Below are 27,494 nucleotides of genomic sequence, written 5' to 3'. Positions count from 1 at the left end.
TGTGTGTGTGTGTGTGTGTGTGTGTGTGTGTATATATATATATATATATATTGGCACCCCTGCATTTGTCAGATAATGCACCACTTTGCGCAGGAAATTGTTGCAATTAAAAATGTTTAGGCATTCTCATGTTTTTTTCTATTGTAGCCATTTTTCAGTTTTCAGCGCAAGTTTGGCTGAGAACTGTTACCAGGTGCCATTTTTGTTTTTAGGAATTTGCTTCCTTTGGTTCTGAAAGTGCCTCACCCCCTCAAAATACGATTAAATATACAAAAGAAAGAAAAGGAGAAATGGGGTTTAAAGAGGCACAAGCCATTGCAAGGTTTTGGAGATTTGGAAAAAAACATGTAGTTTATTATGACATAAGTACCCTAAATACAGCATAATACCAATTCATGAAAAGACTTAAATTGTGTATCCTATCTGGGTTTTTATCATTCCTTCTTATGCAGCCAAATTACATACAGATACCAATATTCAGAATTTAATATTCTCCATATTGATCTTTGAAGACTCTTGTATGTTTAATCAGTTTTAAAAACAAAATCATACATTAAAACAGAGATGTACAAATCCCAGGAACTCCGTGTGCTCCTTACAAATTACAGCGGCCTCCTAATTTTTGAATTTTTCTCTAGTGTAGTCTTGAAGCTCAAAAGTATCGGTACATGTACTCGTACTTGTACCTAGTACTGTACTTGGTATCTGTGCAACCCTAGTAAAAATAAGAGCGGTATCAAAATATGTGCTTTATTCCATGCATATACATCTCACCATTACACCATACATTGACTGCACCCCTAATACCTCAATGTGCACTGCAGATTAATCAATTCCATCTAACCAACATACGAAAATGTTAATGTTTTACATGAATAAATCAATGAACACTTCAAAATGTAATTTCACATAAGTGAACTATTAAAGCTCCTTTACTGAACCATACGCTATAACATTTCTTTAGGGAACGCCTAAAGGCAGTCAAGGTGGGAGATAGACGGACAGGTTGGGGTAAAGAGTTCCTGAGAATGGGAGAGACTAGAGAAGTCCTGGAGGATACATAAAGAGGAAGAGGAGGGGAGGAGTTAGAATTGTAGGTGACACTGAAGTAGCGCGTAGATAAGTAGGATGAGAACCATGAGAGAATATTTCTGCTCTGTCCTTTATTATATGCATTCTTAAGGACTTTTCTGCTATAGCCTCTCTGTTGCAGTCTAAGTTTCACCGCCAACACTTCTCTTTCGAAGTCCTCAACTCTTGAACAATTCCGTTTGAGTCTCAGATATTGGCTGTAAGGTAAGTTGTTTTTAAGAAAAAGCGGATGTCCACTCTTTGCGTGCAGCAAGGTATTTCCCGTAGTCTTTTTTTCTAAATAGTCTAGTTGTAAGATAGTTATCTTTTTCCAAGATTATAGTTGCATCCAAAAAGGTAACCATCTCTTGACTACAATTCACTGTGAATTTGAGGTTAAATTAATTGCTATCCAAAAATCTAATGAATCCATCCAGATCTAATTTGGTTCCTGTCCAAATAAGTAGTACATCGTCAATGTAGTGGCACCATATTCAGATATGATCTAACCATTTTTGTGCATGATCACCCGAGAACAAAGAGCGCTCCCACCTCCCCAGGTACAGGTTGGCATACGATGGAGCACAGCATGTGCCCATCGCTACCACATGCACCTGGAGGTAGTGGGATCCCCCAAAGAGAAAAACCATTAGGAGTCAATATAAACTGCAATAAGTCAACAACAAACCCATTGTAGCCCCACTGCACTTGTGGACGTTCTTGTAAAAAAAAATCTTAACTAGCCCAATTCCTTTTATGTGTGGAATACTATTGTACAAAGCCTCGATGACCAGTGCCACCAGCCAGCAATTGTCTGGTAGGCTAAGATCATCGACTAGCTTCAATAGTTCAATGGTGTCTTTTAAATACGAAGGAAGTGAGGTTACATGTGGTCTTAAGTACTCGGAAAACACTTGCCCGTTCCGATTTGGCATCCGATTCCCGACACGATCTGGCGTCCAGGTGGATTAATCAAATCCTTGTGGACCTTCGGCAGTACATAGAAACAGGGGTTTTTTTTGGATATTTTACATCCAAATAATCTAGGGTATCTTTGTCGATTAGTGTCTTCACATAAGCTTGATGTATAATGCATACGAATTCCGTATTAAAGGCATCAGTTTCATGTTTTGTTATTTTCCTATACCATTCTCTATTACTCAAAATGTTTCTACACATTTGTTCATAATAAGTGCAGTTTAAAATCCAACATCCCTCCAGGCTTGAATGACATTTTGAGCTATAAACCTTTTTTGAAGTGAGATAATGGACTTGAACATCAAGTGATATGCCTGTTTGTTGAATCGTTTAAATAAATGTATTGAACATCCTAAAAGTTTTTGTAATAAAATTAGAGCCCATTATGCCTAGGTATATGTAGGCCATGTTTTTTTATAAGCACCTCTGCATAGGTATAGAGGTGGGGGGGGGGGGGGATTCCCCCCCTCCCAGCTCCGATCTTCCAGCGCTGAGTGGAGGAACAGATGGGGGAGGGTACAGCTGGCTCTGCCTCTAGATAGGCAGTAGCCGCTGTCAGTAACGCAGCTGGGTAGATCTCAACAGTAATGTCGGGATTTGTCCCGGCTGCGGTGGTCTCAGTATACTGCGAGTTGTAGCTCGTGATATACTGAGCTTTGGGTCATGGGAGGACGCTAGTATATGTCCACCCGTGACCCTTAAGAGAACTATGGGGAAAAACACTTGCCCCATAGTTCTCTTAAGTATGGACAACATGGATCTGAATCGATTGATATATATTTATATGGTTTGATAGTAGTATTTTTTTTAGGAAAGAAACATCTCTTTGAAAATCTTTGATTACTATAAGGGATGTGCATTGGTGGTCACACCGCCGTGACGTCACACGCCTCAGCGTGTTTGAGGATATTTCGGTGGTGGGGTTAATATGAAGAGGATTTATGCCTATTCAATCATGGCGGAAGAGGGAAAAGATCAATATGGAGAATATTAAATCCTGTATATTGGTATCTGTATGTAATTTGGCTGCATAAGAAGGAATGATAAATTGTGTATCCTATCTGGGTTTTTAATTATTTTTATGAATTAGTATTATGCTGTATTTAGGGTACTTATGGAATAATAATCTACATGTTTTTAATCTCCAAAACCTTGCAATGGTTAGTGCCTCTTTAAACCCCATTTCTCCTTTTTGTGCATATTTAAAGGAAGGAAAGTGGGGTGTAGAGGGAAGGGGGGAAACAAAGGGGGGAATGAAGGTGATATCCAGAAAAGACCAAGAATGTATCTATAAGGCCTGGTTCCCACCTGGGCGTTTTACAGCGCGTTCCTACTAGGGTGACATTGTTGTTTTAGGTGTTTTTAATTATGGAAAGTAGTAATATAATCAGGATGCCTATGTAGGTCTAAAGTTTTCTTTCCTGTTGTAGTGAGAGTCCGTAAGATCCTCCATGCACACAATGTTCTTCACCTAGTTGAACTAGAGGGTTAAAGTGACATTAAGCCCTCAGGTTTTTTAACATAAACCAATACTGTACTGTGTGCCTTACTGTAATCCATGGTAGTTTCCCTTCTCTTTGCTGCTCTTCCTTTTAAATCCTCATGTCTTCTCATGCTTGGGGAGAACTTCCCTTTGCAGCTCAGTGCCTCTTCCTGTAGTGCTGGCTCAGGTTGCAAACGTACACACAGACACCATGTAGCCATTCCAGAGACAAGGCAGTCTGCTGCAAAACAGAAGTTCTGCCCAGCATGAGAACAGATACAGATTTAAAAGGAAGAGCAGCAAAGAGAAGGGAAACAACCATGGATTACAGTAAGGCACACATTACAGTATTGTTTTATGTTAAAAAAATCTGAGGGTTTAATGTCACTTTAAGTCTAGGGAAGAGGTTTGCTTCTGTTTGTCAGGAATGTAGGCTCTCGCTGCATTGAGAAGGTGTAAGGAAATAGAGGATTTGTATTTTTTTTTATTGGGGGTGATTATTCAAATGTAGACTGGGTTGTCTACTGAGGTCACCTCAGGCGTGGTTTCTGACTGCATCCCAGAAGGGTCTGAGTTCCTGGCAAGACCAGAAGACATGTAAGAAGTGACTGTTTTTGTATTCACACCTCATGCAGCATCCCAGTGGCACTTGTTTGTAAAACTGGTGGAGGACTGATGGAACTCTGTATCAGTGAGACAGGACATGACTGAACCTTCATCTTTCCCGGAAGTGTCTTATGGATAAATCATGCATTAATTCCTAATTGTGATTGATTGCCTGATATTTCTGGAGTGGAGTTTCAGTGAAGTTTTCAGTGAGATTCTCTGTCATTTGCATCAGACTGTGTTATGCCATCGATTCCACCTGTGTTCAAACGGCCAAATATTTGTAACTTATTAATAATTGCTGCACTGCATATAGTTTCCTATTTTGTGGTTATATTATTAATGTTAGTGCTTAGTAGTTAACATGGAAAATTACTTCACACGTTCGCTTTTCTTTGTGTATTACCATACAGATTTTCTTGGTTTCTCTTTTTTTATATAGGTATGTCAGGTTTTTCAGCGAGCTCCTTTCTGGAGTGCAGAAAATGAACACGGTCCCAGTTTATTTGCATTATGTTATCCTTCATGGCATTCCAAATTTTGATTCAACTGGTGGTAAGTAATTTAAGGTATTTTTAAGGCTTAACATGTTTGCTGTCTTTTTACCCGACGTGACCCCGCCTTTAATATTTTACCAAAAAATTGGGTAATAATACATGTTTTATAATTTATTATAGGGGAAACTGTTTTTTAAAAAAAAACAATTCGGTAATTTTTCCTTAAAGGAGATTTATGAGGTGAGTGCTTTTCACTCAGCCTCATAATCTGAGCCGACCTGTGACAATGAAACTGTCACAGGTCGGCTCAGTAGATCGGGAAGTGAGCGAACACATACGGCATTCGCTCACTTCTTGATCCTGCCACTGCAGAGAGCTGTGACGGGAGTGACTGGATTCTCCCCTCCCCTGTCCAATCCTCCAGCGCTGACTGGCGGAACGGACGGGGGAGGGGGCGGGTACAGCTGGCTCTACCTCTAGATAGGCAGAGCCAGCTTTCACTCACGCAGCTGGGCGGATCCAGACATAATTGTCGGGATCCGTTTCAGCTGCGGCGTCTCAGTATATCGCGAGCTGCAGCTCGCGTTATACTGAGCTTTGGGTAACTTGAGGACGCTAGTTTGTGTCCTCCCGTTACCCTTCGGAGAACTATGGGGAAAAGCCCTAACCCCATAGTTCTCCTTTTAATATAGTAAATATTAAACACCACCAAACGAAAGCGCTGAGTCCCCCAAAAAATGGTCCGAAATTCGTTTCAGTACATCGTTGCATAAATGTCGACGGAATAAATGTAATTCAAAGTACTGCAGTGCTAAATACTGAAAAATGGCAGGGACAGGAAGGGGGTGTAAGACCGCGGACTTCAAGTGGTTAAAAAAATGTTTTTTGAATTTTTTTTTGTTACTTTAATTTTTACCATTTTTTTCACACTCAGCTTTATTGCTATCACATAGGGGGCTAACAAGTCCCCTATGTAATAGCAAATATAATGTGACAGGTCCTCTTTATGGAGACATCAGGGGTCTTTCAGAAGCTGATGAAGCCGAGATCTGCTTCACCAGCTTCTTCTTCTGGCTCTAGGAGCCAGAGAATGTGCCCAGTGACACCAGAAATGATGAAATGCACCTCACTTCCGATGTCCAGTGATCGGAGGAGAGATCCGCGGCTAGAAGCTGCTGATCTCTCCTCCGATCTGTCCCCGCGGCTAGAAGCTGCTGATCTCTCCTCCGATCTGAGACCCTCCACACCGGTCACGGGCTCACACGAGAGACAGATGAGCCCGGGAAGCTGACGGCAGCACCGGCGGCTGCAGAGGGGGACATGACGCCGTATTGTACAAGCGATCCGGCGTTTATACAGACGCCGGATCGCTTGTATTTAAACAGCAATCATGGTTAAAAAAAAACATACATATCACACGCATATCCCACACTCATTAAAAAACACACACATAGCTTCATTAAAAAAAATAACAAAATACACACACTTATTAAAAAACACACAATAAAACACACTCTCACAACTAATAATAGTTCATTAAAAAATGTCCCCCTCTCCTGCTTACCTGTTTTGCAGGAAGGGGGGCTGCATCCCTGGGCTTCATTGAAGAATCAGTGTGCTCTGCACTCTGGCTGGTGCAGACCATACTAAACGCTCCCTGCATGTTAGCAGAGGCCCCACGAGGGAGCGATCAGTATGGTCGGCATCAGCAAGAGATGCTGATCATACTGATTTCCCACCAGGGAATGATTTTCATTTAATAACACTTCCTAATGTCCTGTCATTGTTGACTCAATTTGCTGGGGTATCTAGATTGCGGGTCAATGCATCCAATATCATTGGCTCTTAATATCAATATCCCCCAGGAATTGTGGTCACGGTTGTCGGAACATTTTGATTTTACCTGGTCCGTGTAGGCTTTGCAATATCTAGGGATTAAACTTACACCTGTCTTTTTACAACTATATAATAAAAACTATATACCCCTGTTTCACCAACTCCGGGAGGATATGTCTCGATGGGACTCCTGTAATTTGTCATGGCTGGGTCGCATTCATGCACTCAATATGACGATGCTCCCCAAGATCCTATATTACTTTCGGGCTCTACCCATAGCTATACATAAGCCAGATCTTTTGAAATTCCAATCTTTAATTATTAAATTTGTTTGGCATGGAAAACATCCTAGACTCTCGAAAAATGTACTGCAGCGTTCTAAACGGACAGGAGGTTTGGGTGTTCCCAATCTCTTGCAATACTACAAGACAGCGTGGGTGGCTCAGCTTTCCAGGGATACACACCAGATTGGATCCTAATGGAATCTCTCTCTGCCTCGGGTATACCGATTGATGCCTTGAAGTGGATGTCCCTGAGGCAGAGGCCGGCCATTATGGCCCGGACCTCGTCTTGTTCTATGATGGTATGGAACTCATTCCGAAGGGGAGGTGGGCTGGTGTCGCCTCACACTCCTCTGGCTCCCGTCTTCCACAATCTTAATTTCCCCCCAGGGGGATCACCTGGAGCGTTCTTCACTCGGGCACGATATATCATATATGGTGGGAATGCCCCAAATTGAGACCTTTTTGGAACCGGCTGTATGCTCTCATATTTAGGGTTACTGGGGTGAGAGTCCCACGAGATCCCCAATATGTGTTGCTGAATTGCCCGATTCCAGGACTGACTAAAGCTTTGGATAAATTAATTACTTTCTTTTTGTTGGCAGCCAAAATAACCATAGCTAGGGCTTGGAAAACGCCAACAATTCCATTCCAATTGGTCAAACAAAAAATGTTGTGGATTATGGTCCATGAGAAACTTCACAGCATCCTCCAAGATACTAAAAAATGCTTTGAATTGACCTGGACCCCCTGGTTGTTATATACAGGGTTGCTGGAAACCGGGTAACTTCCATTGTACATTTTTTCTGGAATTTTTCTTTGGAGGACTATGCTTAATATTTAAGTAGATGTTGGGCTATTTGGTCAGGGATTTGGTTCGGACTCTTAAGCTGTTCTACTTCCTTTAGTATCTATTTCCTTTTTCTCTTTTTGTCTGTTTTTCTTTTCTTCATGCTCGCACACGTGAGCTGTTTAGTACATTGATGTTGGACAGAAAGTCTTCTATTTATATAGATATGGAGGAGATCATAACAAATGTTTGCTTTAGACATAGGTGGATCCCTACGCCAGATATACCTCTCAGACTGTTTTGATTTTTGTTTTTGCTGATGGGGGATAAATTGGCAAGAATAGGTGGATAGATATGTTCTGTTTTACAGAACTATTATATATTGTGTGTATGGCTTCTAGTGATCCCCTCCTACTACTTGACTATGCTAATGTGGAAGAATCTGAAATGCAATTGTATGCTATACTGATTGTGCATCATGTGCTATTTTATTGTTTTATTCTACCTTGGAAAATTTATAAAATACTTTGAAAGTTAAAGGCAATTATCCCCCCACCCCTCCAATTCTGCTGTAAGGACTTGCCTTATATCACATATCGCATCACGCCTCTTGATCCACTCAGTGGCGTAACAATCGACATAGCGACCCAGGCGGCCGCTATGGGGTCCGGGCACAGGGGGGCCCGGCCAGAGCATCCCTCTGATGCCGTGTGGGCCGCCTGGGTCGCTATGGCATGTAAGGGTGCTGGCTGTCACTGACCCAGCTCAGCAGCGGCGTTTCCCCTCACAGCCGCTGCAGAGCTGTGACAGCCAGCAGCTACGGCAGAAGAGGCCAGCGTTCGCAGTGAAGGAGGAGGCGGAGCCCGTCTAAGAGCAACCCTGCCCCCTCTTACATCACTGGCCAGCGACCTAAGAGGAGGTGGGGGACGGAAGAGGAGGCGGGGCCCGGCGACCATGGAGGTGGACAGCCCTGACAGGTGAGAGGTGTGCAGCCCATCTGAGACCCTGCAAAGCCCACTATAGAAAGTCTATGGTGGGCTCTGCAGGATCACTCTCAGGTCGGCTGTGTGAGATCTTAGGTGGGCTCTGCAAGTGGCATAACTAGCAATCATGGGGGCCCCATACAAAATTTTGCTATGGGGCCCTGTGATTTCTAGTTACGCCCCTGCTTCCACTTGTTTAACAAAGGCCCTCCAGTGCTGGTGCCGGTCGCTGATCCACCGCCACCCCTTTTTTCTTCCTGTCCCACAGAGTCTGTGCGACGCGCGCGCTCCCGGCTGCGTCCATTTAGCTTCAGCGTTGCTCTCCTCCTCTCCTCTCTGACTATCTGTACTCTGCATGGGCCTGCCCACATTTCCTTCTTCACAGCGCTTGGGAGCTAGGACTTCTGCTGCCGGGAGCAAGTGGTGCTGACACAGGTAAGTTTTTTTTTTTGTTTTTTTTAATGATGGGGCATACATCTATTGCTTACTAATAAGCCATCATTTGCCTTTCAAAGGGACGAGGCTACTGGACAGCACTAAATATTGCCTGTATGTCCCTGTCCCCTGTCCCTAGCAATCCAGTGAGCTAGAAGGAAATCTTTTGCCATTCCTAATTGGAGTATAACACCTCAAAAGCTTAGATTCTCTTCCGTAAGGTTTACATTTGGATTCTAGACTTTGTAGCAGATATTTTGGGTAGTTGCCCAGCTTCTCCCATCTGGCAGAAAAAGTGTGGAGACCTTAGCACGACAAGTTTTTCATGTGTGAATACAGGGAAGAAATTGGCCCCCTTGCTCTTTGTATTTTATGATATATACCGTATATACTCGAGTATAAGCCGTCCTGAATATAAGCCGAGGTACCTCATTTTACCACAAAAAACTGGGAAAAAGTATTGACCCGAATATAAGCCGAGGGTGGGAAATGAGGCAGCTACTGGTAGATAGATACCAATAAAATTACATGAATATTTATTTAAAAGAAAAACAATAACCTAGCTCTGTAAGTGGAAAAGGGGGTACAGGGCTACATATTATGTACTACGGATCATTTAACCCATTCATGTTAGCAGAGGATCATTGTAAATGTATTGTTGCAGGACCTCTATATGTACATGTACTATATACTACATATAGAGTATATACTGCTAATACAGTGCAGACAATACATTTACAATTATACTAACATGAATGGATTAAATGATCTGTATGTAGCCCTGTACTAGGGATCATTTAACCCATTCATGTTAGCAGAGGATCATTGTAAATGTATTGTTGCAGGACCTCTATATGTACATGTACTATATACTACATATAGAGTATATACTGCTAATACAGTGCAGACAATACATTTACAATTATACTAACATGAATGGATTAAATGATCTGTATGTAGCCCTGTACTAGGGATCATTTAACCCATTCATGTTAGCAGAGGATCATTGTAAATGTATTGTTGCAGGACCTCTATATGTACATGTACTATATACTACATATAGAGTGCACTGAACAATAGATTTACAATTATCCTCTGCTAATATGAATGGGTTAAATGATCCGTAGTACATAATATGTAGCCCTGTACCCCCTTTTCCACTTACAGAGCTAGGTTATTGTTTTTCTTTTAAATAAATATTCATGTAATTTTATTGGTATCTATCTACCAGTAGCTGCCTCATTTCCCACCCTCGGCTTATATTCGGGTCAATACTTTTTCCCAGTTTTTTGTGGTAAAATGAGGTACCTCGGCTTATATTCAGGACGGCTTATACTCGAGTATATACGGTAGTTTTCAAGATTATTAGGGAGGAGTGAGGAGATTTTCTACAATATGTGGTACCTGGACCACTCCCCCTTCAAGTTTCAGAGAGAAGAAATTGTTTGGGGGTGTTTATATGATAAAGCATCTCATAGACCGTTATTAAAGTTATCCCCATGGTTCGTTGGTGCCAGGTGGATGGAGAATTGGAGTGCAAAGGGATTTGAATAGAGTTAGGTATATAAAAAACACAGCTTCAGATTTGTGTGCATTTATGGACAGACTGAAGACTTCTGAAACGTTTTGCAATGTTTGGAATAGGGGCGTATAAGAGTGGAGTTGCCTGCATACAGACTCATGTTAAATTCCACTGTACATAAGTAGCCTGAGATATAGGGGTTTGTTGTAATGGTCTTTGTGAGTGACTGAAGAGTGGGTGAGATGTGTTTTCGTTTTGATTCGATTTTGTGTTTTCGTTTTTTGGGATTCGGGTCCAAAAGGCTATTCGTTTCGGGATTCGGACGAAATTCGTTAGCTGTAGTCTGTACCAACTTTCGTATCCGTTCCGTTTTTGTTTCGTTGCAGCAAAAGTGCCGTTAAATTTCGTCAAATGAAAAGTCGCAACGACTACCGCTAACGAATTTCGTCCGATATTTAGTTTTCGGAAATTCGGATTCGTTTTCATTCATTACTGTTATTCGGAAATTTGGATACATCCGTATCTCCAAATAACAAAAATACGTCCGAAAAACTAATTTTTACGAAAGGAATCGCACATGTCTAGTTTTCAGCCATAGGCACCATATTTGTGTGGGCATGCTCTGCTAATATAAATGTGTTTGTATTTTAGATGTAATTAAAGTGAAAATAAACCCAAAATGATACATTAATATATTGCAGCTTACCATTCCTTAAAGAAGAACTCCAAGATTTTTAAAGAAATACCTGGTCCTCGGTCGTGCGGCATTTACTTAATTACCTCTCTCTGGCTGTGGTATGTCTTTCGGCGTCCTCATGTCTAATGGACTGCTTAAGACGTGATGACATCACGGGTCCTTAGACCACCGGAGCACGGGGTAGGGGGGTGGAGAGAGGCAGCAAAGACTGGTCTAGCAGCCAGACTGGATAGACCAGATCGGGTAAATATTTTCTTTTGTATTTTCACCCCTGGACAAAATGAGCACTTAACCCTTGCAGCAGGGCTACCCTGGAGTTCTTTAAATGTGGTGACTGTAACAAAAATGTTTGGTTTTTATCACCTGTTGATCCAGCCATTAACACACTTACTGTCTAAGTGTGGCTCTGCTCTATGGAGGAGATGTTTGGCCACCCTTGGACAGCAGTATTGGCATCCTGTGCAGAGGGTGGTGTTAAATAGGCAATAGATAGTTAGATAGCAAATTTAGATGCACTTGAGTAACAATTCAAGCTCAATTCCAGTTAATTAATTTTTCTGCAGTTACAGCAGCAGTTAAGCGAACTATTGTAATTATCCCCATCATTGTTAAATGGTTTGTATCAAACCATTATCTTCATAAAACCTTTTATATTAGAAAACTAATGAAGCTACCACATGTAACCAACGCCACTTTAAAAATATAAAAATGAAAAAGTCTTTAGAAAAGGGATATAGCATATATAATTGTTGCGCAAACCATTTTGTAATTTAATGTGATTAAAAATGGCCTCTTACAAATAGCCTTTCTATTTAAAACTGTAGTTGCTGTAATGTTCTAAATCTGTTGAAAACAATCAATGCAGTATGGTGACTTGGGGGGGTTTTCTGTACACAGTTGGTCCTGCGTTTGGCATTGGCTGATTTTCCCAGAAGTCTGCACTAAAATAAAAGTATAATTTTTGGCAACCTTTACAATTGGAATTTCAATTTTGGTGAGATACTGCCTAAGGGTTAATTACTAATAAAGGGACGCTGACACGGCACCTTTCCCTATTACAACACAGGAAGTCCCCAGCTGTTTGTAACAAACCCAGGCCCTCCTATTCAGGAATCAGTTTGAAAAGGACATGTTGTAACAAACGGCTTTTTCTGCAGAACAGTAACAGGTAGGGAACTGCTACAAAGTGTGGTCAAATCCTTGTAATGTACACAGATCACCTAGAGAGGACTAATTTTTGTCTCAACAAAAGTGGAATTACCCTTTAAGGATTGGTAAGCTGCAGTATATTAAATGTTTACTTTTGGGTTTACATACGCATTACCAATAGTCCATAGATCCAGTGTCATATGATTTTTCCACTTTAATAAAATAGAAAAAACTTGTAGTATGTATTAAAGGGTTTCTAAACCCTCCGGTTTTTTTGCATATATCTACTGCTGGCAAGCAGTAGATATATGCAAAAAGTTTTTTTTTTTTAAAACGCTTTAAAAGTGGTTTAAACTTACCCCTATCTTCATTGCGCGCTCCCGTCCGAGAATCCGAAACTGCTCGGGTGGCCGCAAAGCATCTTGGGGCGGGCATATGCGCAGTTCGGATTTTGGGCCTGGAGATGAGGAGAGACCCAAGGTAAGTCTATGGATGCGTGCACCCGCATGCAGACACCATGGGACAGGAAGTGCCAGCAAGGACAGAGGAGTCAGCGCTGGATCGGACATCCGCTGCAGCGCTGGAGAGAAGGCTGGAAAGGACAGGAAAGAAGAGGAAGATCGGATTAAGAGACATCAATTAAGGTAAGTGCTTTAATTAACATTGGGGGAGGGGAAAAATTATCCTTTTGTAGAGTACCCCCTTCCCGGTCAGCGCTATCCCAACTCAAGATAGCACTACCAGTGGCTCTGAAGGGGTGAGCTACAGTAAAGTAAATAACTGGTCTCCCTGTATTTCCTCTGTGATGCACCTCAATACTAAATACACAGCACACCAGCACACCTTGAGAGGTTTTAAATGAATATTTACTGTATATAGTAATCCGAATAGCAATGCATATGATTAACATTTGTCTTTACACAGTACAATACACCAACTGTATAGGAGGCACAAGCATAACAGTAATGAACCATAAATGCAGTTATTCTAACTGTAAGCTTACTGAACGGTAAACAAACTATACACAAGCTTCAGTCCCAATGTACCCGGGTACCTAACCCACTGGCCAGTGGTATTTAACTAGGCTAGCCGTCAGTGGGGCCCAAGTTCTGCTTGTACAGATGGTTTAAACAGAATAGCACTGTGGCCAATGGCCTCTCACCACTCCTGTAGCTTGGATTGTACTTCCCAGCATTGGTAGGTGAAAAGAGGCGATTTCTCCTCTCCAGCAAACAGCTTTCAGTTTCCAGCAGCCTGTGCCACACAGTAGCAGTAGCAATGTTTGCAGCACATCTCTGTAGAATCCAATCACTCAGGAAAGGGCTGTCAGGGTGTATTTCTGAAACAGCAGTCACTGGATCCCCTCATGGAGCTTTTCCCCCACTGTAGAAGAATCTTTCAGCAGGAGAGCAGACAGTCACAGACACTGAAGTCACAGATACTGTTCAGCAGACAGTGACCACAGCAACACCTGAGGTTTTATCTCTCTGAGATGACTAGCAGGCAACAACCCACAATACATCCAGCCACTGGCAAATCCATTGCCGATCTGCCCGCGTTCTGAGAGAAGGTTCAGTCCCCTTTCTCCTTCCAGATCACAAAGCCTCCTGGGTCTGGTAGTTCAGTGCAGCATAACATCCACTCTCTCTTCCTGTGTTGAAACTCCAACTCCCACTACACCTCAGTACTGCTGAGAGCTGAGCCAATCAAGTCTCTGTAGCAACATATAGTCTTAAAGTGGCTTGGCTGTTAAAAGGGAAATAACATGGTATTTATATGTAATACATATATCTCTATAAATAATGGTCCGCTACACTTTAATGTCACATTAAGTATATTGTTTTATATGACGGTAAGTGGGATACGTTTAAGGAAGATATGGCAGATTAAAGCCTAGCTATGAGGTTGACAGCCTGTATTTGTTGCATTAAAGGTGTATTTTTGGGACGTCGATAAGAAATTAATAGTAGCCGGTATTATACCACATCTGTAGAACTACATCACGTTTTTGAGCCCCATTGTATATACTGTAGTTTATATGGAGTACATCTATAACACCACTGCTAATGACTCTAGGTCCTCTTACGTTCCCACAGTGGTTCATAGTTTCCGGAAAAATCATAATAAATAAATTCTCAATAAACCTGCTTAAATACACTTGACAAACTCCCATTAACCACAACATGAACGAACAGGAAAAAAAAATGAAAATCAAAGCTAAGCATATTTATTAATACAGATATTCAAATAGTTTTATACACAGGTCTGAAGCACAAGTTTATCATCTGACCCCCAATGAGTATGTGTGCATATGAAATCAGTGCTAATATTTGTAAAGATGAATTATGCAAAGGAATCTGACATCACATCAACATATTTATGCACGTGATCTGCTATCATTCAGCAATCCTCTGTTTTCTTGACATCCTCTTTCTGAGAAATGATAACATCTAATAGTGATGAGGCTTGCCTTGGTGCAAACTCAGTTGCTTTCACCAGTTCAGCTCCAGTTCAGCTTCGGAATCTTCCAAATCCCCTTACACATGACTCACCCGACAGCTTAGAGCCCTGGAACAACAAACATCCCTTCCCTGGCAGCTCAGTTACCAATCCTCTTACACACATGCTTCCTAGGATCTAGGATGCTGAGCTGCACTCTCATGTTATCCGTATTGCTGCCTGAAACTCACACCCGACTGGCTGTTATACCAGCCTGTCCCCCAGTCTGCCTCCTTCTCCACTACATCGATGGTATGCCCCTCGGTGCTCACACTGTGTATTGGTTATGATGACTCATGGGACCTTGGACCGCTGCATCAGTGGGGGAGAGCCTGAAAGGGACCGATCGGGTGAATATAACTTTTTTTTATTTTAGCACCTATACAAAAAGGAGCACTTAACCCTTGCGGGGTAGCCCCACTACAGAGGTTAAGAAAAGTTTTGCCCAGAGGTCTTCTTTAATATATTTTGTCATTGTTTATAGAGTACATGCTGGCAGGTATTGGCTTACTACAGCTCACCTAGTTAGGCAGTTAACCTGAGTTCACCCAATCCCGCTCAAAGCTCTGACACCGCCCCCTCCTCCCAACCCAATTTGTGGGGAGGCACATTCCCTGTCCTGCAGCTGTACGTCACAAAGGGGCGAGGAACACCCTGCCGCAATTTCCAACACTGATTGGGTCGGGAGGAGGGGGTGGTGTCAGAGCTTTGAGCGGGCTTGAGCGAAACAATTTGTCACTATAAATGAATGATGCATCATATACCTGTGTACACATGACCTGTGTTACTAAAGTTATAATTTAATTAATTTAACCCTTTCACTGCCACCGACGTAAGGCATACGGCAGAACAAAAGTGTTCCCGGCTGGCCAGCTCAGTATGCCATACGTCGGTGGCATTTACAGTTCTGCTATAAGCTCATGGTCGATTTAGCGACCATAAGCTTATAGCAGAACTGTTCAGCAGACTGTCCCCTTCAAAATAATAGCTGTCATCAGCGGCTCACAAGCCGCTGATGACCGATATTACCGAAAATACCGGGCCCCCCCGCCGGCATCTGGAGTCTCTCATCCCTCCCTGGAGCCACCCCAGGGAGGGATGAGAGACTCCATGGATCCCCGCTGATTGTAGGATCTGTGGCAGCAAGGATCCGTAAAAAAATCACCGGTTCGGGGGAGCAAGTGGCGGCTGGCCGCAATTCAGGATGTCTTCATGGCAAAGCTTTGTGACTCATTGCCATGCGTTGTGATACCTTGTGTTGCAATTAAATATACACCTGTATCATTTTATCACAACACAAACACCAAAACAATTTTTTACATAAGTCGATTATTTACAGTTGCCTTCATTTTTTTACCTTTTTGCAAAAAGGCGCAATTACAAATTTGCTAATATTTGTTATTTATTAACTCAATACAGTTTTATCTTTTAGATTTAGTCAGAAAATATTTTTTTTTGTGCATGGATACTGATTTTGGTGTGTTTTAACAATTGAATTGTGTATTTTTATCGGTTTAATATTAGTTTGAGAAACATTTGCGCAATTGTCGCAGGGCCTACAAATTTTGTATCACCATCTTTATATTCTACCGGGCCTGCGCTTTCAGAAAATATATGGTTTGGGGGGGCTTTTACAAACGCTAGCAACGCAGCAGTTGAAAATCAAATCAATAGGAAAAAATTGCAAAAAATGCCAAAATGGGTGGCCAGCTGATTTGAAAAATGTTCCGGAGGGCTTGGCAGCAAAAGGGTTTAAAGTATAATCCAGGTAACATTAACTAACAAATTAGTATTATGTTAAAGACTTGGTTCTACAAGCAAGTGTATCACTGCAATACCAAATATTAACACTTTAAATAGAGGATAAAGGGAGCCTCAAACAAGAAGCCTAATGCATCCAATGTTAACACAAAAAGGACAATTATATGGATTAAAGGGCATCTAAAGACCAACTTTTTTAGTGTTGGATAGAGTAGTGAGGGATTAGAACACCTGAAAGTGATGGAATATTTAAATGTCGGAGTTTTCATCAGGGATGAATTTACAATTAAGCACGGTAGGCACATGTGTGGACAATATTTTAACAGGAAGCCAAGACATGGCTTTTTCCCATTTAAATATTGATCATTGGTGAGAGGAAACACCCCATATAAGGTTACTTTATTTCAATATTCTGAGCCAATCTAGGACCAGGAAAAAGTAGGAAATGTCCTACATAACATCCTAGTAGAGGGGTGTTAATTAGGGAATCAAAACTTTTGTCCCTACAGGTTCCACTGATGAAAATCAATCCTTGTGACTTTTTCAGTGACAACTAAGAAGGCATTTGCCTCACTTTGGACAGATTTCCTCTTCCTTCCCGCACAGATGGCAAAGGGAAAACATTGACAGGGTATATAACCATACCCTACTCTAAAATAAAAACATACTTGTTTTATGCATTCATTCCAGAGTAAAGGTCAACCTCCCCCAAATAATCAGTATTAGTGATGAGGGAATTAGAATTCTTTTTGCCACAGATTCACTGAATTCATCAAATTGCATCTACGCAAGATGGACCATTTTTCATGTTCATCTTAGGAGGCACATTTATTTATTTGTTATTGTTATTATAACTATTATATACTTAGGCAATCTACTGTCACTCAAATGCAATGGTACAGCTGTGGGGGGACATTTGAAAGACAAAAATTGGGGTAAAAAGGGCAAAAGGGTGAGAGGCTTTTTCATACAGTTTGAGGGCAAAATAGAGAATACACAAATCTTTTAAATTACAGGTTTGGGGGATAACCGAAAGCTGTATGTGGTATCGTTCCACCACAGTGTTTAGGGACAGTGCAAGCCAAATGCTCTCCAAACTGCTGTTTGATTCATTTTAGTCAAAAAGGCTTTTTCCTGGTAGTTTTTACAGCAATACATCTTCTCATCAAGAAGTACTTGGTCTGCTTTGACTAGCAGAAAGAGTAGTAGTTAAGGTCCCCACACACCTTACGATAATCGTACGATAATCGCGTGAAATCCCGCGATCGTGCGATTATCGCAAGGTGTGTGGAAGCCGTGCGACCTCTACTACTGTAAGGTCGCGCGACTTTAAACTTACGGACATGTTCGAAAACCCGCCGAGCATCGTACGATGTTCGGCGGGTTTGTGGCATGTCCGTACGATAACAGCCGTACGGGCCGGTGTGTGCGCAAGCGCACACTGCCCGTTCGGCATTGCGGTCATCGGAAGCCCGCCCCTCAGGGGGCGTGGCTTGCGATCATCGCAAGTACGATCTGCCTATGCAAGATAGGCAGATCGTACGTTTTTTTAAGCACCTTACAACCATCGCAAGACAAAAGTCTTGCGATGGTTGTAAGGTGTGTGCCCAGCCTTAGGCTTCTTTGCATGACTACTTGCAAAGTGGAAAGATGTCTCCTTAAAAAAAAAAAAAAGCTGTGAGTTTGTCTCCACAAACACACAGGCACAGCAAGGCAAGTCACTCCTCTCCTCCATGTTTCTCCTTCCTCCCTGGTCTCCTCTTTTCTTCTCCAAGTTAGTAGATGGACAGCTGCTGAAGACTCCTCTGTCCCTTCTAGTTTTTTTTACTGGACAGGAAGTTTAGGGCAGATAAGCTGAGAGAGATGGAGCCAGCTGTTTGGAAACATGACTGTAAGTGTTTTGGCAAACAGTTAAAGAAATGCTTTGCTGAGCAAAGTATATTTGTTTGATCTGGATATGATTTGGATTTATTATTAATCCATAATGGGCAGAAGCAGCAGTGAAAATGTAGGAAAAGTAGCCCTTTCCTTCTAAAAGGGAGCAGAAATTAAACAAATTAAAATATTTGCTGTTACAATTGTAGCTAGTGTGTACAAGTTAATCAGTAGGATCTGCAATTGGTATTTAGTCCTCTGTTGTCCATCCCTCATACATTTTAAAAGAAGTGAGTCGGCCCTCACTCTGATGACGGGCACCCTCGCTGAGTGTTTGTCTTTACTCTACACAATGCTCTGAAGACCCAATCTGACATGACACTTGAAGCAGGAGGGGCCAGCATCTCAAATGTATTTGGAACCAGTTGCAGCCAGTGGTCCATCTTAAGGTGCCCATACACTGAACCGATTCTCATACGATAATCGTGCAGTGTATGGAAGGCGTGCGACCATTTCTACTGTACGGTCGCACGTCTTCCGTCGACCAAGCAGGCTTGAAACCCTGCAGAGAATCGTACGATTCTCGGCGGGTTAGTGGCCTGCCTGCCTGCTTCGACAACTGCTGAACGGGCCGGGGTGTGCGCACACTGCCCATTTGCAGTGATCAGAAGCCCACCCCTCATTGCAGTCATCGGAATCCCGCCCCTCAGCCTGTCCAAGATAGGCAGATCGTACGAGCTTTTAATAAGCTTATGACCATCGCAAGACAAAAGTCTTGCGATGGTCGTAAGGTGTATGGGCATCTTTAGACTGCACGGAGCCCATAAGATCCTCACTCAGCTGATAACCCACTTAACCATTAGCCCCCTGCAGGGTCTGTGCTTCCTGAATACTTGTGACATCTGCTCCCTGCTGTTCACTGCTAATTTTTCCTGCTCTTTGACCTTTTCCTCCTTCCAGTATGTTGCTTCACTACTACTTGTGTCTGCGCCACAAGCAGGCCACTAACCCGCCGAGAATCGTACGATTCTCGGAGGGTTTTCAAGCCTCCTTGTTCGACGGAAGACGTGCGACCGTACAGTAGAAATGTAAAACAGTAGAAAGGCATCATGGCACACTCACAAACTAGCATGTAAAACAACTTGTCTCACCACTAAGGATAATAACAGAGGTTTGGATACACGTCTTCTGCAGAGGATGTGAAAGCCGCACAGCCGCGCCAAGGCACCTCTTATAGTGCGGTCCTAACTCTAAACTATGAGAGTCTCCATCTTGGAGCACATGGGGGCAGAAGATTTCAAATTGGGTGCAGGTTTGTCAGGAGAAAGCCCAGCCTAATGGTGACAAATTGTTGAGTGCGTTTGTCGTTTGTTTTGCTCGTACAGTAGAAACGGTCGCACGCCTTCCATACACTTTGCGATTATCATACGATCGTGACATTTCCCACGATTCTCGTACGATAATCGTACAGTGCATGGGCACCTTTTAGAGCTGTCCTCCTCTCTCCTCTGGCACCCTGTCTAGAGAGGCTTTCTCAGGAGTGCTGACATGCACGTAACCCCTTGTCCCTTTGCTACTGCCACGTTAAGCCTTATTAATGGCCCGGGCTTGCAAGACCTGGTTGTAGAGTCGATCACCCCCTACTATGTCCACCACCATTGCCTCTGCTTTTTGGCCTACCTACCATTTTTGGTATATTTGCAGGTGTAGCCATAATTTTTCTTTTTTGCTATTGGGATAGTGTTTCTAGGAATAAAGATGATAGTATTGAAGTGATATTAAAGTCAAAAGATTTTTCATTTATTGCAACTGCTGCTTAAATCATTCACAGTGGATGCTGCTCCTTGTTTTAAAGTTTTAGCTTCCTGTAGAATCAGCTGGTTCCCTGAGCACTGCCCTGATATCCTCTTTTAGGGCAGTGTCCTATGGAGCCACCTTTGTGTGTGCTAGTTATCTGCATGTGTTTCCACAAACACACAGGTGCAGCAGGACAAGTCATTCCTCTTCTCTTTGCTCCCCACTCCTCCTTCCTGCCCCATTCTCCAAGCTAGTAGATGAATAGCTGCTGGAGGCTGCTTTGTCCCTTGCGATCTTGTACTGGCGGAAGTTCAGAGAGGGAAGTTGAGAGTTGGAGTCATCTGAAACATGATGACTGTAAGCACTTAGGTCAAAATTTAAAGAAATACTTTGCTGGGCAATGTTGATCTAGATTATTATTGAAAAAAAAATACATACAGTATACTGTGTATATATACTGTACATATACTAGCTCTATATTTCTATATTTAATGCTGAGCACTCACTATATACTGTATATGTACAGTATATAGTGAGTGCTCAGCATTAAATATAGAGCTTCAAGGGGTCCACTTGCCAACTTGCGGTTAATGGCTTTCTACTCATAATTTAAAGTGGAACTTTACCCATATGTTTGAAATAACACCAAAGTCACCTTTGACAATCTACAAACAGATACCTTTAAAAAAAATTGCCAACTTTTTATTCTTTGCATACCCTATTTTTCTTTTTTTCACCCCATTCCTCTCACAGTGGCCATTTTTACTAAGGGCAGATGAATCAATTTCCCTTCACTTCCTGGAACTCGGGCACATGTTAGTAGGGCATGTGACTATGCACATCATCTAAGGAGAGGGAAATACCTTTCCCTAAGATCTTGTGAGATTACAAATGAGATTTCAAAGCAATGCACTGCTGATGTAACCTTCCCAGGATGCAACACTTAGACACATTACATCAATAATGCCCAAGAGGACCAGGAAGTGAAAATCAATAATTGTAAGTAAAAAAAAAAAATGTTTAATGAATGTAAGATGATTTCATATCAGCATTCAGAGCTGCATGCTAATGTAATTTTTCATGAAAGGGGGTAAAGGTTCGCTTTAACAACAAAAAGTTCTTGTGTATAAGGTTTTTAACCTGGTCAAGGTGCCTCTCCCTGCTTGTCTGCCCACACTCAAGTTGCCTTTTGTAGCTCTCTATTTTTATCAAGAAAATGAAAAGACAGCTAAAGGGGTCATTACTCAGGAGCTAGCAACAAAACCTCTGGCTGACAATAGTCCTAAAAATTATTTTTGGGTTTAGCAAAGATCACTTACCATAGGGGGGCACAAAAGAGAACATTATCCTACGCTGCAATTTACAGAACTCAAGTACAGGACGTTTATCAATTCATCTACACTGAGCACTCCCTGTGTAGTCAGTCAGCTCTCCCTGTCCTTCCTCTATAGCAACTCCAATGCACTGACACTACTACTTGACTCTTATAAGGCTCTAACCAGGGTTAACAGCTGCAAAGTGTATTATGTGTTATTCTTAAGGTTTCCCAAGCATGAATTCAGTTAAAATTTGCAAATTTAAATAGAATTCAAATCCTGGAAATGTTTTACGAATTCGGTCTCATCCCTTATCTTTATAGGACAGGTAGATGCAAAGGCATAAAGGCTGCAAAGTGTATAACGGGGTCATCACCAAGTTTTCCCACCCATAAATTCGATTAAAATCTGTAAATTTGAATGGAATTCAAATCCTGGAAATTTGTTCCTGAATTCGTGTTCAACCTGAATCTGAACCTCATGCCTAATTTTTATAGAACAGGCAGAAGCCAAGGCATATATAGTTACATATAGTTACATAGTAGGTGATGTTGAATAAAGACACAGGTCCATCAGATTCGACCTATATGGTGTTTGTGTGTTATACAAGATACTTTAAGTAGTGCAATATTATAGAAAAATAGCTAGGGAAATCAAATTTGTATCTAAAATCATTTGGTAATCACAAAAATACAAAGGAATCCAGAGGAGGGGTACTAGCAGAGAAAAACTAAAGTAACACAAACTTCAAATTCAAATGAAGCATTAAAGAATGTCCCGGTCAGGACACTATCGACATGGAGTTTGTATGTTCTTCCTGTGCTTGTGTGGGTTTCCTCCGGGTACTCTGGTTTCCTCCCACACTCCAAAGCTATGCTGGAAGGTTAACTATAAAAACAAAATAGTGCAGTACTCCATTTACAAAGTGAATGAAGCACAAAAAACAGTGTATCCCCAATCCAACAATGTGCTAAAAAATATATGCAATATAAACAAAAATATGTGTATACCTAAACTAAGTGATTTGAAATGAAGTTCCACTCTGTATCAGAACTAATCTGATTGGAAACACTTTATATAAAGTCCCGCTTTGTTTATAAACCAGTCCACACAGTTCAAAACATTCTTCTGTCAGCGAACAGCATACATATAGCACGTATTCACCACTAAATTGTATATAATTTTTTATCACATTTTTGTACTGGGTTATGCATTGCTTTTTGTGCTTTATTCACTTTGTAAATGGAGCGCTGTTTTTATAGTTGGTATTATTGTGTGTTGTTTCACATTTTTTGTGTCAGCCGCCGAATAGGTTTGATTATAATTTTAATCTAGCACGGAAAAGCGATATACCGTATTTTTTGCTCCATAAGACGCACTTTTTCCCCCCAAAAGTCTTATGGAGCGAATCCCAACGCCCAAGACATGCAGTTTGGGGCGCCGGGCGAGTAGTTTTTTTGTACATTTAGCTCTGCTAAAGCAGAGCTAAATGTACAGTAGGAGCCACTGCTCGTTTAATACGAGTGATCTAATGAGATCACTCGTATTAAAACCGAGCGGCGGCGATCGAGATCACCATAGAGCAGACGAAGAATGGACGTTCTTCGTCTGCTCTGTGTGATCACTGAGACCGTGGCGCTGTAATCACAGCGTCACCTGTCTTAGCGGTCACTAACGGCAGCTTCTGTCACAGAAGCTGTGACAGAAGCTACAGTCTGTCGAGTGCTCCATAAGGCGCACCGGACTTCCCTGCATCCTATGGTCCGGTACATCTTATGGAACGCAAAATACGGTATATATTATAATTTTTTTCACATGACCTTAGACTGTAAGCTTCATGAGGGCAGGGACCGATGTGAATGTGCAGTATGTAAAAGGCTGCATAATATGTCAGCGCTTTATAAATAACTGAAATAAATAAGAGAAAGCCAGAGCACAAATTATAACTTTCTCAAGTTCAAGCCACCAATATGGTGGAGGAATCTAGTAATGTCATACATGAAGGTGTAGACAATTGCAGGAGGTAGCCAGGTACCCTCACCAAGTACTGTAACAATGAATAGCTAGAGGTTAAAGTGTATCTAAACATAAAAACAAAAGTTAATTATATTGCAGCTGGCCAGCCTTTTTCTTTTTTTCAAGCTAAGTACATTTTCAGCAATTATAGAAAATACCTGGTGATTTTGTCAGAAATGCAGTGTCCTTGTAACTACCCGTGAGCACAAACAACCTTATACTTTCTCTGTAAATTAGTAATCCCATCAACTAACATGTAATAGGGATGAACATAGGCAGTCCTATTTGAAGTCCAGCCAGTGTGACAACAATAGCTGCCTTCACAGATAGAGTGGAGAAGTAAGTGTAGCCATAAAGGGGCAGGAAGTGTGGTATTCACAGGAACACCATGTGAAAAAAACAAAAACGAATGCAGCCATCTCATTTAATTACTCGTAACCCTCTATATATTTTTTGTTTTTCAGTTTAGATATGCTTTAAGCGTTCAGAATCATTTTGTAGTGACAGTAAGCAGTTATGCCAGTACTGGGTAAGATGGTCAGGATCCTGAGAAACATGTTCGTGTATGTTGGCTGAAAGCTGGAACATAATACAGTTTGGGGAGGCATTGCAACCTAAGGATTCCAGCTTTATTCTTTTATCTGTCAGCAAACCAGAACTTTGAAGTGAAGCTCTGAGGGCTTGTTCATACCAAGTGTGGAGCAGATGCAGAGCAGTTACAGAACGTATCAAAAGTGCATCCAATGTATTCCAATGCTATTTTGGGCGCTAGTTCACACCACAGCGTTCAGTTCCAGAGCATGTGGAAAAACTGCAGCATGCCCTATTTTTTCTGCTCAGGAACGCAGCAAAACGCATGCAAATGCATCAAAATGCATGCAAACGCACTGAAAGCCCAATTTAGGCAAAAACAAAACAATTTTTTTTTTTAATGGCCCGGAACGCATCAAAACGAACTGCACTGCATATGCAGAAACTCATGCACATCTGATCCGGATTTGGTGTGAACAAGCCTGAGTTATATTTGCAAACTTGCCTAATTTACTAGGATATATAACAAGTGTGTTAAAGTGCACTGATGTTGTTTTAAAAAAAAATGCATTATGCTACAAACAAATATATAAAAATATTTTGTGTTTTCTGTGTGATCCTTTGCAGTGTGCAAGTTACAGATCAATCTCACTGATAAACGTAGATATACGCTAAAATCCTGACCCTATGTTTACAACCATATTTAGAGATAGTGATACATCCAAAGCAGGCCGGATTTGTTCCTGGAAGAGAGGCGAGGGATAATACTATTAAAACTATATCTCCTATCCATTGGGCGCGGGCACATGCGTCTTCTTTGTGTCTGCTATCATTGGATGCAGAAAAGGCTTTTGATAGGTTAAACTGGAAATGTATGAAAGCATCTTCAGAACACATAGGAATTCTGGCATTATTAATACAAAAGATTATGGCTCTATACTCCATCCCAACCGCTAGGATACGGGTGAATGGAACTTTATCAGACCCGGTTGAAATTACTAATGGGACCAGGCAGGGTTGTCCACTATCTGCTATATTATATGTCATAGCGATGGAACATCTGGCTATAGCACTACGTCAGAACAACGATATTCAAGGGTTCAAAATAGGGTTAAAATAGGCGAGAGGATGCATAAATTAAGTATTTTGCGCTGCTGCTGATTTATTATTATACATTAATAGCCCAAGGATAGCATTCCCTTTGATCCTGGAGGAGATTAAGAGGTTTGGGAGAGTCCATAATTATCGAGTTAATGCTGGTCAGGGCAGCCATCAGAAATTTTGGGGCCCCTTACACAGCTTTAGGCCTGCCCCCCCCCCCCCCCTCCCCATTGCTTGCATGGTCACGGGTCGCCCACTCCGCTCACACACACACACAATGCCCACTGCACGTGTTTATTCGAATGCAGATGGTGGGGGCAGGGGTTTGGTTTAAATTTGTATTACTTTTTTACTTTGTTTTTACTTAATTTTTTTACTTGCATTACTTTACATTTTGATCTATTTACATTTTTAGTTGTTATTTATTTTTTGACAATTTTTTTTCACTTGACTACACTGATATTACACAGGAGCCCCTGTGTGATAGCATTTGGAGGTGACAGGTTCTCTTTATTGACCCCGTCACCTCCAACACAGGAGTTCTAGCTCAGCGCTGTGCTCGTTCTCCTGTGACAGTCTGTGAGTACAGCATTCGTGTGTCACTGCTCACACCGAGCAGAGCAGAAAACGGACGTTCTCTACTCTGCTCCTCGCTCTCCATTCTGATCTAGTGTGCCGTGATCCCGGGTCCTCCAGAAGAGCGGGGGACCCCAAAGAGCACGGCAGAAAGGGATCCAGCGGGCAGGGAGCGATATTAGAGGGAGCGGCTGGGGAGAGAGAGAGAGGGGAGGGGAAGGAGAGGGAGAATCAGGCTGGTTACAAGTGATTTTGGATGGCTGTACTGCCGCTCCAGATCACCTGTACAAAATGGCTCCCACTTTACATTTAGCCTTGCTGCCTGCCCGAAGCCGGGTTAAGGGCCGATTCACAACACAAAGGCTGTGTTCCAGGGCGTTCAACCTCTGGAATGCAAGCTGGCTGGCTCCCTGCATTCAGGGGTGGGAGGGGGCATGGCGGTGCATTGAATGGCACTGCAGTCACGCCCCTTCCTCACAGTACAATCGCCCACACCCGGAACACAGGCACATTAGTGCTTGCGTTTCGGTCCAGTGCGATCTGCAAAAATAGTGCTTGCAGTATTTTTGCAGATCGCACTGGACTGGAACACAGGCACTATGCGATCGTACTGCGGGCGTGACTGCGGTGCCATTGATTTCAATGCACCGCCACCCCCCCTGAATGCTCGCCCCGCGCCCTGGACTGCCTGTCCCGAGCGATAGGAATTCCACACCCCTGCATTGCATTGTAATATTCCCTATTATAATCCATTTAGCTAATGTAAAGAAATTTTAGCACACAGGTTCTGGGCCTCTCACTCTACCCCTTCCCCCTTATCCCAGTGCTTTTTCCTTATGTTCTTAAGCTGCCCATACACCTGATGATTATCGTACGATAATCGTCAGGTGTATAGGCAGCATGCAACCGCATTTACTGCACTGTCACACGATTTTCGTATAACGAGCACGCTAGATAACCCGACCAAAAATCGTATGATTTTCAGTGGGTTGGTAGTGCGATCGCAAGACGAAAGCAGCACGACCCAAGGTACACAACCACACACCGCCGGCTCACCATTGCAATCATCTGCAAGCCCTCCCCTCAGCAGGGAGGACTTGCGATGATCGCAGGTACAATCTGCCTGTCCAAGATGGGCAGGTCGAACAAAGTTTTAATCACCTTACAACCATCGCACAACGAAAGTCGTGCAATGGTTGTAAGGTGTATGGGCAGCTTTACACAGATCCCAGTGTTTGCCCCTGCACTTTATTATCACTATAGAAGGTTGTGTCCTCTTTAATGTGGTACTGGGGTCACTTTGTATTCAGCTCCTTCTCATACTCCAATGTCCTCAATGTGCATTCTGTATTAAAATGTGCATATTGTACCCGACAACCAGTTTTCTGCTGTTCTGAAGTTTAGGTCATGAATAAAACATGTGATTGAGGAAGCGTCTGTCAGGTAGGCATGCACAGGGCCGGTGCAAGGATTTATGCCTACACATTTTTGCACCAATCCCCTCCCCTGTGCTCTCAAAGAGCTGGCTATGCAGCCTTACACTAGTGCCGGCCCTGACCCCATTGCTCAGTCTACCCCAAAACATGGAGGCATTACCTCACTAGGAGCAAGTTGCAATTTGAAGGCTAAGTTCACTTTGCTGACCATGTTTTATGTTACACCCATATGTAGAGTGAAACATGGTCAGATTGCAA

At 42.3% G+C, this 27,494-nt stretch overlaps 1 protein-coding gene across 1 annotated transcript in view; it reads left to right on the top strand.

The window, feature by feature from the left end:
- Positions 1-27,494, top strand: part of LOC108797077 (tensin-3-like) — a 143,105-nt gene that overhangs the window by 98,110 nt on the left and 17,501 nt on the right. Inside the window, exon 7 of the mRNA XM_018568643.1 lies at positions 4,581-4,693. Coding sequence (XP_018424145.1) covers positions 4,581-4,693 — 113 coding nt within the window. The remainder of the gene's footprint in view (positions 1-4,580; positions 4,694-27,494) is intronic.

The sequence above is a fragment of the Nanorana parkeri genome, unplaced genomic scaffold (genome assembly GCF_000935625.1).
Source record: "Nanorana parkeri isolate BGI_ZX_2015 unplaced genomic scaffold, ASM93562v1 scaffold1223, whole genome shotgun sequence".
Taxonomy (NCBI): domain Eukaryota; kingdom Metazoa; phylum Chordata; class Amphibia; order Anura; family Dicroglossidae; genus Nanorana; species Nanorana parkeri.
The sequence above is the reverse complement of the archived record's forward strand: the minus strand, read 5'-3'. Positions and strand labels throughout refer to the sequence as shown.